This window comes from Drosophila erecta, unplaced genomic scaffold, assembly GCF_003286155.1.
Source record: "Drosophila erecta strain 14021-0224.00,06,07 unplaced genomic scaffold, DereRS2 tig00000092-arrow-pilon, whole genome shotgun sequence".
Taxonomy (NCBI): Eukaryota; Metazoa; Arthropoda; class Insecta; order Diptera; family Drosophilidae; genus Drosophila; species Drosophila erecta.
Genome location: NW_020825207.1, coordinates 12,275,461 through 12,290,472, shown reverse-complemented (window position 1 = coordinate 12,290,472; position 15,012 = coordinate 12,275,461). Strand labels below are relative to the sequence as shown.

The 15,012-nt window shown below is 43.6% G+C and overlaps 8 protein-coding genes across 9 annotated transcripts; 3 read left to right on the top strand and 5 right to left on the bottom strand.

Moving 5' to 3' along the window:
* Positions 1-58: 58 nt before the first annotated feature.
* On the top strand, positions 59-607 carry LOC6547528. Its single transcript, XM_001974876.3, has 2 exons — positions 59-138; positions 205-607. The coding sequence occupies exons 1-2, from the start codon at positions 78-80 to the stop codon at positions 333-335; spliced, it is 192 nt and encodes a 63-aa protein (XP_001974912.1). The 5' UTR covers positions 59-77; the 3' UTR covers positions 336-607.
* Positions 608-1,189: 582 nt separating this feature from the next.
* On the top strand, positions 1,190-2,142 carry LOC6547529. Its single transcript, XM_001974877.3, has 2 exons — positions 1,190-1,300; positions 1,420-2,142. The coding sequence occupies exons 1-2, from the start codon at positions 1,234-1,236 to the stop codon at positions 2,088-2,090; spliced, it is 738 nt and encodes a 245-aa protein (XP_001974913.1). The 5' UTR covers positions 1,190-1,233; the 3' UTR covers positions 2,091-2,142.
* Positions 2,143-2,792: 650 nt separating this feature from the next.
* On the top strand, positions 2,793-4,502 carry LOC6547530 (bleomycin hydrolase). Its single transcript, XM_001974878.3, has 2 exons — positions 2,793-3,561; positions 3,613-4,502. Exons 1-2 carry the CDS (start codon positions 2,971-2,973, stop codon positions 4,498-4,500), a joined length of 1,479 nt encoding a protein of 492 aa, XP_001974914.2. The 5' UTR covers positions 2,793-2,970; the 3' UTR covers positions 4,501-4,502.
* Positions 4,503-5,126: 624 nt separating this feature from the next.
* On the bottom strand, positions 5,127-5,589 carry LOC6547531. The gene has a single exon (XM_001974879.3). It carries the CDS (start codon positions 5,512-5,514, stop codon positions 5,197-5,199), a length of 318 nt encoding a protein of 105 aa, XP_001974915.1. The 5' UTR covers positions 5,515-5,589; the 3' UTR covers positions 5,127-5,196.
* A 165-nt stretch (positions 5,590-5,754) lies between these two features.
* Positions 5,755-6,727, bottom strand: LOC6547532. Of its 2 annotated transcripts, XM_026980144.1 has the most exons (5): positions 6,598-6,727; positions 6,513-6,542; positions 6,258-6,332; positions 5,996-6,064; positions 5,755-5,927 (listed from the first exon to the last, which is right to left on the bottom strand). In XM_026980144.1, the coding sequence occupies exons 1-5, from the start codon at positions 6,688-6,690 to the stop codon at positions 5,853-5,855; spliced, it is 342 nt and encodes a 113-aa protein (XP_026835945.1). In that variant the 5' UTR covers positions 6,691-6,727; the 3' UTR covers positions 5,755-5,852. The 2 variants fall into 2 exon arrangements, with proteins under 2 accessions (XP_026835945.1, XP_026835946.1); XM_026980145.1 differs by lacking the exon at positions 6,258-6,332.
* Positions 6,728-12,510: 5,783 nt separating this feature from the next.
* Positions 12,511-13,319, bottom strand: LOC6547466 (gram-negative bacteria-binding protein 3). The gene has a single exon (XM_001974882.3). The coding sequence runs from the start codon at positions 13,265-13,267 to the stop codon at positions 12,896-12,898; it is 372 nt and encodes a 123-aa protein (XP_001974918.1). The 5' UTR covers positions 13,268-13,319; the 3' UTR covers positions 12,511-12,895.
* Positions 13,320-13,482: 163 nt separating this feature from the next.
* Positions 13,483-14,003, bottom strand: LOC6547467 (general odorant-binding protein 57e). Its single transcript, XM_001974883.2, has 2 exons — positions 13,898-14,003; positions 13,483-13,836 (listed from the first exon to the last, which is right to left on the bottom strand). The coding sequence occupies exons 1-2, from the start codon at positions 13,952-13,954 to the stop codon at positions 13,483-13,485; spliced, it is 411 nt and encodes a 136-aa protein (XP_001974919.1). The 5' UTR covers positions 13,955-14,003.
* A 31-nt stretch (positions 14,004-14,034) lies between these two features.
* Positions 14,035-14,849, bottom strand: LOC26526438 (general odorant-binding protein 57d). Its single transcript, XM_026980233.1, has 2 exons — positions 14,822-14,849; positions 14,035-14,682 (listed from the first exon to the last, which is right to left on the bottom strand). The coding sequence occupies exons 1-2, from the start codon at positions 14,847-14,849 to the stop codon at positions 14,306-14,308; spliced, it is 405 nt and encodes a 134-aa protein (XP_026836034.1). The 3' UTR covers positions 14,035-14,305.
* Between the last annotated feature and the right edge of the window lie 163 nt (positions 14,850-15,012).

The following is a 15,012-nucleotide window of genomic DNA, read 5'->3' as shown; positions in this document are numbered from 1 at the left end:
CGCTACTTGGCTATAGGAGCCGTATAAAATAAGTGTGTCCATATAATGCCCCATCATTGGAACTCCTCGGCTTGACCATGTACCTCTGTCAACAACTCTGGGTGCTCTTGCTCTGGCTGTGCTTCGCCTTTCTCAGCGGTGAGTGGTGTTTCCATATCTATATCTGTATCTATTTTTATAATCCCACATTTGTCATTTGTGAAGTTCATGGCGTGCCATGGAAATGGGGACCTTCCTCGAATTCTGGACCCCATGGCGGACCCGCCTGGAATGGCGGCGAAGAGTCCACCGACAATATAGTCATCCATTCGAAAAACAACAAGTGGCGTTACTGATTTTAACCAAGTGGTAGGGCGTGACCACATCCAAGTCACGCTTCATTTTACAGTAAATCTATGAATAATTTTACAACTATTTTGCTTTGCAAACAATTTTTTGTCGAACCGTACTCGACTTTTATGCAAATACTTCATTCATTGTCACACTCAATTAAATATAGTCATTTCAGTTGTATAACTATGTGTCTACGACATATAAATAAACACCTTTACTTTGCTATATGCCCAAAATGGGCACGAGATTAAAAGCCTTGCAATACACATATTCATATGAAGTTTATTTTTATTCCGATTTTGGAGAAGTTACGTGAAAACGAAATAATATGAATATAAAGTTACATTATAAAGGTTCTAAAGCAATGTAAAAAGTTTTTTAAAAATAGTTTGTGTAATAGAACTACAAAAATGATAAGCCATACGGCTTGGTGATAAGTTTTATGGGAATTTTTCAATTTTTCTGTGGCTGAACGTCATAACAAAGTCAGCACGTGCCTTATAATAATTTGTTGCAGTACAATGCAAATAGCACCGCGCCGAAATGTTCAGCTTAGATGGCGAGTACGCGTACTTCTGGCCTGGCTAAAACGACTTCTCGCTCCGGCACACTTCTCACTCTCTCGATCCGCCTAAATCGGGCGTAAATTGGCAAGCCGGTGACGAGGTGACTAAGCCTCTCTGTCGCCCAACCGCAAGTAAACAAAACAAACTCGTCGGTGGCAATTCCCGGCAGACTGCACCGCTGACCTCCTCCGTCTTATCTGTTATTGCGGGAGAGTACTGTCAGTGAGAACCGATCTGAAAGAATATATAGAACGACTAGGCGCGATGAGCCGATATTTGATGGGGTAGTATAAATAGCTGGCTCTACACTTGGCATTGGCATAGTCATTGCAAAATGCCCTCGAACACTGGAGCTTGGATTCTACTGGGCGTGCTGGCCGGCATCGCCTCTCTGGCTAGCGGTAAGTATATATACATAGATACTTTTTTATTGAGATACTTTTTTTTCAGTTGAGATCAGTTGAGATTCAACTCAAAATGGCGTAAAGATATTAAAATACTAATTGTTTTACTTTTATAGCTGCAAATATACAGCGAAATGAAGACCAGACGATTCATCAAAGCAATGGGAACACCTTCCTGTCAAACGGAGCTGGGCAAATCATTCGGGGACCCGATGGCAGAACAGTTTTGATTGGATCCGATGGGCGCAGGATCATCACCGACGCCGACTACAGTGATTATGATATGCCGCGGGATTATGACTACAGTGGAAACTTTAACAACGTTATCATCAACGGTGGCTCGGGATCCAGCGTATTTCAGAACAATGGACATAGCTCCGCCTTTGGAGATTGGAGTCAAGGAAGTTACGTCAGCAGTAATGGACGTACTATAAGGGTCATAAATGGTGCCATGGAGCTGAATGATCACGGACAGGTGTACACATTCAAGCCAAAAGCAGCCGGTGTTAACGAAAAGGAAACTGTCACCATCAACGGACAACCGGCCCAGGTGGAGTACACCAATGGCGATATAGTCGTCGAACTGGCTGATCACACGGTGATTGCCAAGATTGGTGAACGCACTTTTGTGGGCGATCGCGAATCCTTCGACAATCGCGATAAATTAGAGGCGGAGGCAAAGAACTATGCCGCACGTATCCACCAGCAGGTGCAGGACAATATCCGGAAGACCATGGAAGACATTCAGAGAAACCTTCAGGGTTCCATGGGCCATATTTTCTACTAGAGTCCAAGTAATCCTACACGAGTCGCTCGTAATAAAGCGCATTTGCAGCAATTCTCTTGCCTTTAATTCAAATCTGTGCTTACAAGCTAAGATGTTCTAGAAGCTACTGCTCAGAGTGTAATCCAAGTGCAGGAGACCTGAGACATGAGGGGTTTTTGCGCGTAATCTTCCCATTTAACCCACCCGAGGCCACAAACGCGTGGGTGGGTGGGTCAATTACCGGGAAATGCCGCTCCGCATCGGTTATGTGATTGATTAGCGGGAAACTCAGCGCATCGACAGCTTGGGGCTGCCAAATCCAGATGGTTTCTAAGGGCGTGTGGCAATTTGAATACAATTACCTTGCTTGCGGCGGTGTTTATGAACAGTTCTTGGTATTTAAATGAGGGAATTTCCCAAACGAACCTTGGTAAATACGACCCAGCGAACTCTCATACACTTTGTTGGTTTATCCCAAGCTAACTTAATAAATTCTTAATTAATGGCCTTGATCTTTTGTCCGCCGCAAATCGACTAATTGCAGTCATGTATACATTTACCTATTTGTGAAAAATGCTCTTAATTAAATTACGGCTGGCGCAATGAAATTTCCCCGCATTGTGTATTTTAAATGCGTATTTGAAATTCAACCACAGAAACCGTTTAGAGCCTTAAAGTGCAAAAAATACAAATAAATCTAACTTTCTAGAACATAAAATGTCACGCACACGCCTTGAAAAACTTGACATGTTTGTGGACAGATATACATCTAATAGGCTCGTTATACTAACAAAATCGTTTGACCATTGACTTTCTATTGAACTCATTGCGATAAAGAGACAGAAGGAATTCGGACCAGAAGATAGGTCTAAATTTACAGTGTCTATTCCTGCGTTTTCTAATGCCAACCACTGGCGATATTCGGAACAAGATCGCTCGTCAAGATACGAAAATGAGCTTTTCGCTGACCGAACCACAGTGGTCCGCCTGGTGCGCCGCCTTCTACGAGTCTTCGCTGAATCGTCTGGCCCAGAATGTGTGCACCGCCCGGGATCCCATCGCCGTGTGTCTGCGATCGGAGGCGGACTTGGGCTCCGAACCGTCGGGGGTGAAAGCCTGGCAAGAGATCGGACCACAGGGCAAGGCCACCACCGGAGGTCCTGGATGGATTTGCACGGGCCTGGACCTGCTGCGGCAGGAGATGGACAGGAAGCTGCCGCTGCCACTGGACTTTGAACTCTCCGCTGCACATCTGTTTTTCTGGCACAAGTTGGAGCGCTGCAACTACTTCCTGTGGACGGTGGCCGATCTTCTGATGCGCTGCGAGCCGCTGGATGGGCGCTGCTTTCGGAATTTCATGAAGAACGCAGTTCCAGACGGCGGCAACTGGCAGATGTTCGTCAATCTGGTCAGGAAATACGGCGTTATGCCCAAGAAGTGTTACCTCTCCACTCAGCGAACTCAGAGAATGAACCTCATACTCAAGAGTAAGGTGGGTACAGTGGTTTGTACTGAACATTATGTATATTTGCCTCGCTTACAGCTCCGTGAATATGCTAGCATGCTGCATGCCCAGTTCACCTTCAATGGAGACGGCTGCCATCTTCCAGATCTCATTCAAGCCATGATACCGCACCTCTTCAACGTAATATGCATCTGCCTGGGCGAGCCTCCCAAGGTTTTCACCTGGTGCTTCTACGACCACAAGAAGCGCTACCAGTGCCTGAAGGACCTGACATCGGTACATTTTTACGAGGTTATGGTGGCGTGTACGGTCAAACTGGACGCCTTTGTCTGTCTGGGTCACGATCCGCGAAACTCATCGAGCTACCAGAGCAACTACCAGGTCAGCCACAGCTCGAATATGATGGGCGGAGAACCGCATAGGTATAACAACCAGTCCATGGACGTCATCATGCAGATCATAGTGGATTCTCTGGAGGGCGATAAACCCGTTTGGTTGGCCTGCGACCTTCGTAGGGCAATCAGTTCAAAGTCCGCGGCATTCAGTCTGACATCCCATAAATTTGATCTGATATTCGGCTTCCATGTGGGTGGGTCACTCACCAAAGCAGAGAGACTCAAGTACAAGGATTCCCGACGGGATGCAGCCCTGCTGCTCACATCTGTGGGATTGGACTCCATGAAACAGCCCGTACAGTTTCGCACCATTAATGCTTCTGCGGTGGGCGAGTCCTCATCCAGCGGGAGTCTTACTGAACAGGATAGGGACCTGAGGGATACGGAGGCATTAAAGAAGAAGTCGGCCAAGAGCCAGGGTAACAAATTGGACGCCGAATGGTTAAGGGAGTACGCCTTCGAGGTGGTGGTCCACGAGAAATTTGTCCCACCGGGTGTTTTACATGCCGCCAGGATACCCAAATGGAAGGAGCTGCCCGCCTGGGATCCCATGGGCGCATTGCTTAATTAAAACATTGCTCAAAACCAAAAACATATCTTTTATTAGCAGTGCGACACAAACTGCCATTATCTTCTATTTAATATACGTGAACAACTTTTCTATTTCAATTTGCTTACAAAATATATCCGACTTAGGCAAAACTGTCTCTTATTATTATTTGGTAGTTATTTCAAAGTGTTCTAGTAAAGCGGTGAACATTTCTTCAGACTTCGAGCTTTTTAAACATGCCAGCAGGAAATATAACCAGTTATGCACGCTTGCATTTCGTGTTATGTCGAAAATAGTTGTAGTACACGCTGAATTAACATAAGTAGCGAACAATTCAGTACAAGCACTTTTAAAGTGCCCATTTTTGAGTTTCCTGTGAACTCTTGTGCCAGCCACCAATCGCTTGAATAAAATTATTTGAAAAGCCCGCAACGTTGTGTCCTTTGTGGCAGTTGTTGTCATCGTCACCGAGGCGCGACCTTCACTAAGTTTTTCGGGAATCGCTCCTACGTGCCCGGCATCACTAATTAGGCATTAGGGATTTCCCGGGCAGAGTTGTTGGAGTGGCCAGCAAGTCGGCGACTGTTTTCAACTTAAGGGATTTGCTCTAAGGAATTTGCCTTGGCACAAAAAAAATAACAACAAAATTAATCTTTGACTTAAAGGCCAGGCGTCCTAATTTTATTAAATTCAGTTACAACTAGCTTAAAGTACGGTCTACCAGTAGCGACCGCCCTGGTTGTAGTACGGATAGGGCTGGGCATACCCGGGGTACTGCCTTGGAGCCACCTGCTCCACAATCACTGGCTGCACCACCACGGTCTTCGGGCGGAACAGCTTGCTCAGCAGATGACGTGGCCCGCGTAAGCTGTTAGAGATTTGGTCCGCCGATGTCGGCGGATCTGCTGCTGCGGCCAATGGAGCAACATGCTGCATATCAACTGGCACAAGAACACTTTGATCGTCGTTATCAGGAAATGCCACAACCATCGCAATGGTCAGGCTGCACAGCAGAAATATGGCCACGAATTTCATCTCAAAGTGAGTGTGTTGTACGATCTGTAGACAAATGTAAACTGATTCCAGAAAAGCCTGGACTCGCCTTAAATAGGAGGAATTGATGGCACAGGTAGAACAGGTTTTCTGTTCTACCTGTCACAGGATTACGGCCCATCAACCCAGAGCAGCTGCACTAGGCGATTAGCCTGTTGAATTCCCAGTAAATGATACCCTATGGTTTATGGTTATTGGCTTAAGGAAATACGGGTGTGCGTGCTAGTTTTTGGAATGCTCTAAACTACTTTTATTAGCTTCGATGTGGTTTCCAAATACATGCACAAACGCCCAACTTTATGCTTTACATTCCAGTTACTTTAGAGGAGAAACTGTGGTGGTGGTGGAAGGCCATCCGGTGGTGGCGGCATTCCGGGTGGAGCCTGACGACGTTGCTGTCGGATGAGGAACAGTCATGGGTTAAAGATCGCTCCACTTAGTTGGACTGGCGATCTGTACTTACCCTGACCTGCGAAGGTGGCTGATTGTCATCAGTGGCCACGAGGCTGCCCTCCAATGCATTACGAAGGGACTGAAAATATGTTGCAAGTTACACATGAAAGCCCAGATTGATAGATATCCAAGGGTTTTAGACCAATGACTTTGTAAATCACTTTAGAAATATCATACACGGGGTGGTTAAAAGCACATTCACAAGATTCCCTACTTTCATCTACATAATCTCTAGTTTTGATGTAGACTACTCGATTTTACTAAGTTCTTACTCGGAATTTCGGAGGTGGTGGCGGTTCGTGGCCATGCAGGAGGCCGGATTTGATTTCGGGGACATGGCGCCGTGCCTAGAAGTAGGCATTTAGCGAAATTTTGCATAAGGAGGGCTAAATTGTGAATGCGCCGCTAGTGGACTGCCTCCTTGGGATCTAGTTCCTTCATCTGTTCTGGCGCCTTTAGTTTGGGTTTGGGGCCAATAGTCTTAGCAATCACTGGCCTTCAGTTTGACCTCTTCTTTGTGTACTCACCCGCCTGAACAAACCGTCGAACTTTGGTTCCTGCAAGGAGAGACGATTAAGCCTGTTGATAGGTCACTAAACCACCGAATCCTACCTCTGCTCCGCTTGTGGCGAACCCATTACTTGCTTCGACGAGGACCAGTACCACCAAGCAAATAAATAGGAAAACAAAAAACAATAGCTTCATTTCCGAGCTGTCACGTTCTTACGGCTCACTAAAATGGTTTGGCTTTTGCTGCAAGTTGGACTTCTTTATATACCCCGTAAATCTGAGGGCTGAGCTTAATTGCCTTGTTAAAAGCGCTATCCAGAATCTTGTAAAGTTGTGGGCGTACATGTCACGCAATAGAAAAAACACGTTTATAGCGTATTGAATAATTATTGGCCAAGATGCATCATGCACATATGTATGTATATCGAAGCAGACAAAGGTACCGCTTGAGCGGGGAACTTATGTGATAACATGATGAAATAATTCTATTTCACTGAGAGAAGTTATACTTATGCAAAATAAAATGTAATAATAATAATGTAAAATAAATAATAAGTAACGCTTTTAAGTATCTTTAAGTTAAGTAACTTTGATTTAATTGAAAGCAGTGTGTGTAGTAGATTTATCTCTGACATTGTTGCATGTTTTTCTCAGTGCAGTTTTAGATTGCAACCAGTCAAGGTGTTACAGCGAATTCGGTTTACAGCTGCAATCTCCGTGTTCCGGCATTGTTGGCGTTACAACGTTATCCAAGAATCTGGTGCCGCATCCGCTTGGCCACGCCCCTCCTCGCCGCCCACACGAAGGCGACAAATGATGAAGCGTCTCGCGCTATTTTTCATTATTTCCGCTTGTAAACGCCACAATGCGTCCACGTTTGCTAAGCTTTGCATAATTCGGAATTATAACGCGCTTTGATGTCGCCGCTGGGAGCTCGCTGTCCTTGTCCCACGCCGCCTCCCTCTCGCTCGCTCCTTCGTCAAGTCAAACAGAAGTGCAGGCGACAACGCTAAAAAACGTCAACAGGAGGTGATGAATGGGGCGGGGGGAAGTTGCTTGAAAAGAAAGTACAAAAATAAATAAGCGCACTTTTTTCTCATTTCCGTTGCTTACTTTGACGTGTTTAGTTTTTGATGTGAGCACTCGCACATCCTTCGAAGGAAGAAAAAGGAGTGCACTCATAGAAAACAGGTGTGTTGCGCTATTATACAAGATATATCACCTTTAATGCTTGTTTCAATCATATTTTTCAACAGCTAACCAGAATAAACCACAATTAATAAGGTGCTTGGAACAATTTCTTATGCATTTCAAAACTTACATGTTTAAGTGCCAATGTTTTTAAATAAAATAGTTTTCAGATCCAGAGTTGAGAGTTTTTTAAATTCAAAAATGAGGTAAAACATTTTTTGAGTGTGGGAAGGAGATAGAAACAGCAGCGACAAGGCGTCTGATTAAATACAGCAGGAACAGGGATATCGTTCCATCTCTGTTTGTCCTGCAGCACTTATTGTCTCCCTCTCTCTTCCACTCGCGCGCCTGCCATCTCACTCCCTCAAGATATGGCTGTCTCTGTCGCCGGCGCTTCCTCTCTTTGTCTGTGAGGAAACTTTTCTCATTAGAAAACTTTTACTATTTCCGCTACTCAACGCCAAACGCAAACAACAAACGACAAAAATACGAAAAACATAAAAAGTGCCACGTTCGAAAGTCCAAAATGCGTAAATGTGCTGTAAATAAAATGTTTGATGCGCCGCCTAAGGCGCCCAAAACTCGCCAAATGCATATGAAAGCGATCAAAAATGTGAAAATGCAAACGCTCATTTTACACATTTTAAAATTAGCTGTGAGCCAATATGTTTATTAAAGCAGAACAAGCCAAGTAAATGCGATTTGTAGCACTCAAGTTACAAGTGTGTGTGACAGCCGGAGCAAACTATACTCGTACATATACATATACATACATATACATATACATATAGAACAATATCGAGAGCGGAGAGAAATAGAGGCGCCTAAAATTTCACTTTATTCAATTTGCAAAGCCAAGCTGAAAATGCTGCTTGAAAATCAATAAATCAGTTCGCTCGGCAGCTTACCTCAGTTTCAATTGAATCAGGTTTTGTTATTTGATTTTACCTTTTGCCTCCGCCCTGTGGGTACCCCTCCCCAGTCCCCTCCCTGCGCCCACCTCTGCTGGCGCTGCTCTTGTTCTTCCCTCTTCCGGTTTCCTGTGCTTGCAGCGCATTTCCTTCAAGTACTTCGCATTTGCTCTAATTTGATTTTGAGCAGCAGCTTCTTCGCCTCGCTGTCAGCTGTCATCGCGATTTGAAATGCTCACCCGTTTTGAGTTGCGAATATTGATTTCGAACCGATGCTAAATGCTGCACAGGAAGTGCCTCTGTGGGCGAATTTCAGGGCAGTAGCTAATTTCAATTTGTCGGTAATTGTCGGCTGTATGTAAGGGTTTAAGTAATCGGGCGATCTCTAAAAACAATTCGCTTGCTTCTTGATGAATAACGATCAATGCATAATCAGCCAAATCTTACAGATAAATAGGCTTGAGCGCAGCGAATTGCATTCAATTTTCCGTAAATGGAAAATATGTAGAAGTTCGGAAGCACTTTACTATTGCAACATAAATGGCATGAAGGGGACTGAAAAATTCAATTACCACCCAGGCCATTAGTAGCCCATAGATCTGAATGCTGCCATTTAATGCGCCATAAGTAGCCAGTGAAATTAATGCCCCACTGCCCCAATTGACAAAGTGCCTGCCGCCAAGAGGAGGAGGCATTGCGCTAATGCAAAACATAAACCAGCCGCGCTGCGAGTCCCGGTGAAATGTGTTTTAGTTGTCGATGCATATTCGCCAAATAACCAGCTCCCGATGCCCTATTGCAGCAAACCGACTGGGTAATAACTTCAACAGGGCCAGTTCAACTACGGAAAGCTGCATCACGTCGCAGGCAAACGAGGGCATCACGAACCGGATAATGATCAACGAACTGTATACGTTTCCGCAATCGTAGTCAAATCGACAAACATGCACTATGGCAGCGAGTGCAGCTCCTCCAGCTCCTCCAGCTCCTTCAGCTCCTCCAGCTCCGCCAGCTCCGAGCTCCTTGCCTCTTCCTCCTCACCGGTCCCGTTTGGCTCCCACTGCTCCTCCAGCTGCTCCAGCTCCTCCAGCTCTCTATTGCCGCTGTCACTGGGGACTACTCTGCATCGGAATGGCATCGAAGGCCGAGGAGCTTTAGGGATGTTGCCCAAGCGGCTTATGCCGCTTCGCTGGGCAATCGCAGTGCCAACAACTACACTGGATGAGAAATTGTCCGCGAGCAGACAACATAATATCGATATAAATTAGCTCTAATAAAGTGATAAATCATAAACGTTAAAAATAGCGTACAGCAATTGCAACAGTATTTTACTCTCAGATTGACACTCCTTCCTTCTTTTCCGTTTACAATCAAATACAATTTGCATATTCGAACTCGTAAGGAAAACCGTTTGTATTTTAAAGAATTTTTTTTAATTTTGAAATAAGCTCGCTTTTTTGCCCAGTGAGCGGTAAGCGAGTGGGGAACCAGGAGGTGGCCACCGATTCACCCACAACCCCTTCCCAGCTGGGATGTTTTGCATTATTGATAAACTGCTTTCTCGTAGTCCTCATCGTTGTCGTTGTCCTTGTCGGGGCAAGAAATAAAGCAGCGGCAAAGAATATTTATGACACTGCCATGCCCCAGCAAACACTGCGAGAAATACATGCATACTCGTATGCATGCCGGCGACTATTGGCAGCCAGCGGAGCGGACAGACAGCTTAGCACGCCCCAAAGCGCGAAACGTGTGGGGTATTAAGCGTTGAAACGTGTGTAACAGGCTTCCCTGGGAGCACCTTGCGATGATAATGGATCTCAAGCTCCCCATTTCCACCTCCTTCGATGCGAAAACAAATGGCGATGGCAGTCATAACTGATGGATTGATTAAACTATTTATTAGGTATTAGGTATCAACACATTTTGGTCCACTGCGCATCAAACCGGGTACCTGTGATGCTGAAATCACTTCCTTTAAGCCTCAACAACACCCGAAATGTAATCCAAGTGCTTATCCAATCATTATTCTATCTATCCAAAGGATCTGCGTCGGCTTAAAGCTCAGTTTGTGAGATATTCTCTGATCCCGAGACTTAAAGCTCAAAAATCCGGATTTTCAACAAAAAAAACACAATTTTGGCCAAAACAAGCGATTTTATGGTCCAAATGTAGAATGTTATACCTCGTTAAACTCGCAATCACCCGCCTAGTCAATTGGCATTAAAATTTGAACATTTAAATTTTTTTCAAATTTTTGCCAATTTTGATGATGTCCCTTATAAAAAATGCAAAAAATGGCCAAAAAAATATTTCTTGGATTTCGTACAGATTGTGATATGGCTCGTTAGCTTGGATCATTGGCTGTTAAGAAAACACATTTTTTTAGGTTTATGAACGTTTTTGGCCAAGTTATGAATATCTGTCATGGCCATAGCACCGATTTTTCGGTATTTTTGGCCAAAACAAGCGATTTTATGGTCCAAATCTTGAATGTTGTACCTCGTTGAAGTCGCAATTACCTTTCTATTCGATTGGTATACAAATTTGAAAATATGAAATATTTGCAATTTTTTTTTTTCCAATTTTGATGAAGTAACATCTTTAAAAAATGCGAATAAAATTTTCAAAAATTTTTTTTTTCAATTTCGATCACACTGTTAAATGGATCGTTAGCTTGACTGCACGAATTGCCATTAACTTCATTCGTATAATATTAATTTATTTTCAATAAGTACACTTTGAACACCTTTCAATTAGGATGAATTGAGAAAACAAGTCTATTGAAAACTTTGTACTACCGTAAAGCACCAGTTCGAAATTCGATTTTTTGTTTTTGCCATTTTTAGCTACCAAAAAGGAGAGCAGCAAGCCAAAGAACAAGGCGCCAATAGAGCGTTTAACGGCTGCTACGCAATGTTGAGGAAGACAGAAAATTATAAAGGTACCGGGTGCCGGCGTTGCAGAAAAAAGGGGCGCTGGGCGTGGCCGGGGGTGTTCAAAAAGCATTTGCCAGACCAATTTAGCGTGGCTCCAAACTCTCAACTCGGCGCACAGTGAGTGCAAAAAATGTGTGCTCGTTGCGTTGTAATTGCATTTGCTATTGCTTTGTTGTTGCTTGCAAAAAAGCCACCGCAACGAGGCGAGCGGGATCTAGAAAAAGTTAACGAACGGGCACAAAAGACCCCCATACCATACCATAGTATGCCATAGCGTACGACATCGGGGAGACACCGTAGGAATACGGGGATAGACCCAAAAAAAGGGGCGTAGCGCGAGGGCGTGGTCCGTGGACAGTGCGTCTCTGTCTGGTAACGCACACATCACGTAGCGAAGTTGCCGCAACTAAAACTTCATCAATTTGCCTTGTGAATCCTTCGAAACTTTTTGGCCCCATGTCTGCCGTGCGTGAGTGCAAGTATGTGTTTGGGTGGCTATAAGTACGAGTACGTACGGTTGCACTTACAGCTGCTGTTGAAACATTAGTGGAGCACTCCAAGTGATACTGAAGCTAGCATAAACTAGGAATCTATTATCTTATACGCCGTGAGCGAGAATTGTAAGGATATGTAAGTTAACACCTTTAAGCGGCGCCAGAGTGGCATTTAATAAATCAATCCTTCGATTAGAATAGTTGCTTAGACTGCACATCTTATTTGTGGCCATATATGTCATTGGAAAAACTTAATTTGCAATTTCAAATTTAATTCTGATTGTACCTATTTTTGTGAGCACCAACGTATAGCAGGACGTGAATTGCGGCCAGAGCATAAAGCAAATTATATCGGTTGGTTTGAGAGCGAGCTTCATTTTACGCAATTTTCAGACCATCGCATTGCTGTGCCCAGCGTTCCATTTGGCCATTAAGGCCTCGCATTTTATTTATGATTAATTACAGCGTTTAAAAGTGCATAAATTTGCATTGGATAAAAGTGTTTTTACTAACGAAAATAATTAAACACGTCACAGCCACAATGAAAGCGCTGAGTGGATAAAATATGAATTTACATTCCTTTGATTTTAATATCAATTGACTTGATTCCTTTTTACTTCATCATAAATTGCATGCTAAAGCGATAAATATTGTCTTTAAGTTGTTGATTAATAAACTTATCAACACTTGTTTAATTTTATACAACATTGTGATTTGCTGAATGCAGCAATTCTATATTATACATTATTTGTCAACTAAAAGATTAGCTGAAAACCAAATGATCAGATTACAATAGAAAGTTCATAAACAAGGGTTCCAGAAGAGCTTTAAGCTTGGCCCCAAACATTTCATGGTTCGAGGGGTGAACCTATTTATTGTCGTAACTGTTGACCACATGAGCTCCGTCATCCTGTCGATAGCCCAGCCCGTTGTAGACCACGTAGGTCCAGAAGTACAGGGTATCGCCATGGTTGAGCTGTGTCTCTCGATCTCGGAACGTCCAGCGTCCCCGCTTGGCTTTCGGAATATCCCTTGCCCATCGCCCAGCCTCCAGGCCGTCGAACTCCTCGTTCAGCTTGCCATGGAAGGCAAACAGGGAAATACCCTCCGCATCCGGAATGGAGACCTCGAATCCCCTGGGATAGAACACGCGCACCTGAGCCGCAGGTGCCTCGTAGGCGCGGCCAAAACCAGTCGCCACCACCAGGAGCAGAAGCAGGAGCAGCGGAAGTGGTGCCATCACGAATCGGAATGGAACGTGTTGCGGTATCGGACCTCCAAACAGAACTAAACTCGATGAGCGGACCTGCCTTCAAACGCTTATCAAACAAGCCAGCAACTTTGAGCTTTCAGTAATCGGAACTTTTCTTACTCGCACCAGTCGTAAGATCATCAATCATCATCGACTGCTCGATGCAAAATAAAAATAGTGAAATATCTTTCATTTTATTGTAGCTATTTTGCATTACTAAGTGAAGAATTCGATTCGGCCGCTAGCTTCACCGCCCTGAAGCAGTTGAAGAGTCCATACGACAGCTCACACAGATCCCTCTCGTCACCGAATTCTATGCGGCAATTTATCAACTCGAATGCCACATACCGCCAGTCCACAACTCCGGATTTCAAGTACTTGTCGATCTGCACATCCCCGTTTTGATCAACCAGTCCCAAATCCAAGAGGACGCACGTTAGATAGCACTTGTGCGCCCGATCGATTGGGGGATCTGGCCAGCTCTCCATCACTTTGTGGGCTTCAGTCTCCGATAGCGCAGCTTGTGAAGCACACGGATTAAATACTGCAGTATTAGCCTGGTCAAAGAAATAAGCTCAAACATGTCTTAAGATACATCATTCAAAGCATAAGCCTTACAAGAACCTTGCCGCACAGAAAGAGTAGCAATAAATACGGTGTTGGTCGGTCCAGCATACTTGCTATATTCGTAGAGAATCCCTCAAATCGAGTACTTATAACAAACCCAATTGAAGCAATTAAATTGCTATATAATGGATAATCAGATGTGTAATTGCATACACATACAGCGACTTAAATTACCACTATTTAAATTGATAAGTGACTTATTGATAAGCAATACAGCAAATGTAATACAAAGAGAGCACTGTGTGGCAATGGCATATATAGTAGTTTCATAGATTCTTTTGACAATAGATTCTTTTGACAATTCTGGACTTCACACTTTAAATTCCGTATGTTAATTATTAACATGCATTAATTTTGTAAGCCAAAATAAAGTCACAAACTTATGATTTATAGCAATTTTTATGAGCTCATTAATAGTTCTTGTCTTAAGCAATTGAATACAGCGAACATTCGCTCACAAAAATCTTCTTCTTTTCTAAACTCATATCGGCATCGATTTATTTTAGGTGCCACCGCAAACTCATCAATAACCCCGGAATCGTAGTACTTCTCCAAAGTTATTTCGCCAGAGGTGGATACAATGTTGTAATACTGGAAAATGCAGATCACATAGCACTTGTGTGTCCTATTTACGCTGCTCAAACTGAGATATGCGGGCCAGTCCCTGAAAACCGCTTCAGCCTCATCTTCGTCTATTCCATTGGTATGCGGGCACGGATCGTAAAACTCGGAATTACTCTGAAAGGGGGAGTTGTATACAGATTTTCTGAGCAGTACTTATACTTGCAAGCTGATATCTCAACGTAAAAGCTACACAAAGTAGGAGGCTCAAAGACACCTGGCCAGACATCAAACTAGTTGAAGTTATCGTAGGAAACTAAACACTAAACACGTTATACTCTCATGATGGCCTACTAATCAACTTGAATGAATCGCAAAACATTTTAACACAAAGTAAAAGTAATTAAGTTAATTAATTAAAATTATAAAATGCCATCTGATCGTATGGTGTTTTTGTGTACTTAACAAAACGCAGTTTATAAAAATCGGATGTTGCAGAACAAAAAATATTATACAATTGTTAACTTATTTTTCCATACTGTCTA